We start from the raw sequence: 1,001 nt of genomic DNA, 5'->3' as shown, positions 1-1,001 counted from the left end.
CTTCACCAGTATAGTGCACATTGAATCCAGCGTTACCTGAACTGAGCGGCATACACTGGCCCCTCTGCTTTATAGTAAGTTTAACTGTTCCATATTTTTCTTTGGGAAATACATGAATATATAATAGAAATAAAAGAAGGGTGTTGTAGATTGGTTATTGCATGTGAACCAATCAGAGTAGTGTAGCATCATTAACTCCACCTTACTGTACACTTTATATTAACACCCATTTCCTACATTACGTGGTTATACTAGCGGTAGCAATGAACTAACAACCTACTGTACCGCTCTATTATATCTTATGATTAAAGATGATTTAAACTCCACACCTGTGTTTGTTAAGTCGTTTACATTGTGTCAGAAGTGGGATTTTATCTTGTTGAAGGTTCTTCTGATTAAGGCCCTCTGTGGGACTTGTCTGCACACCTTGTTCCACCATAGGACTTTGTCTTGGTGGCAAAAAATGGAAAACCAGTAGCTGCTAAACCCACAGAAGCACCATATTGTTGGCCAACTAAGGATCCTCCAGCAAACTGGCTGTATGGAGTCATACTATGGAAAGGACTGTATGATGTAGGGGGTTGAAATGAAGCATTTGTCGAAGTGCTCAGGGAAGAATGTACAATGGCAGGATCCTGAGGTTGAGGTTTTGGAGAGTCACACACAGTAAAATCTTTGATATCACTACCACGAAAGATGATATATTCATAGATATCATCTCGTGGGGCAATTGGTCTGTCTGTGGGCCGATCTTCTGTACCAAATGATCGCACCTTGGCCAGGGCCACGATCGAGATGTCCGTGTCGATTGTGTACAAGATGCCCTCGTAGCGGATCTGAGCCTTGGAGATGAGTCTGATCTTGCCGCCGCTCATGTTGACGGGCCTGAGGGACGCGGGCTGCCGAGATATTATTTTATCTTTATATATTTCTCTCTCTTTCTTTTCCTGTGGCGAGATAGTCACGAAAAGCCCCCTCGACGGACGCACAAGCCGTCAGAA

The 1,001-nt window shown here is 43.5% G+C and overlaps 1 protein-coding gene across 1 annotated transcript; it reads right to left on the bottom strand.

The window, feature by feature from the left end:
- Nucleotides 1-370: 370 nt before the first annotated feature.
- On the bottom strand, nucleotides 371-1,001 carry LOC116988237 (protein LSM14 homolog B-like). Its single transcript, XM_033045186.1, has one exon. It carries the CDS (start codon nucleotides 873-875, stop codon nucleotides 396-398), a length of 480 nt encoding a protein of 159 aa, XP_032901077.1. The 5' UTR covers nucleotides 876-1,001; the 3' UTR covers nucleotides 371-395.

The sequence above is a fragment of the Amblyraja radiata genome, chromosome 1, assembly GCF_010909765.2.
Source record: "Amblyraja radiata isolate CabotCenter1 chromosome 1, sAmbRad1.1.pri, whole genome shotgun sequence".
NCBI lineage: Eukaryota > Metazoa > Chordata > Chondrichthyes > Rajiformes > Rajidae > Amblyraja > Amblyraja radiata.
This window is presented reverse-complemented; position numbering and strand designations above follow the sequence as displayed.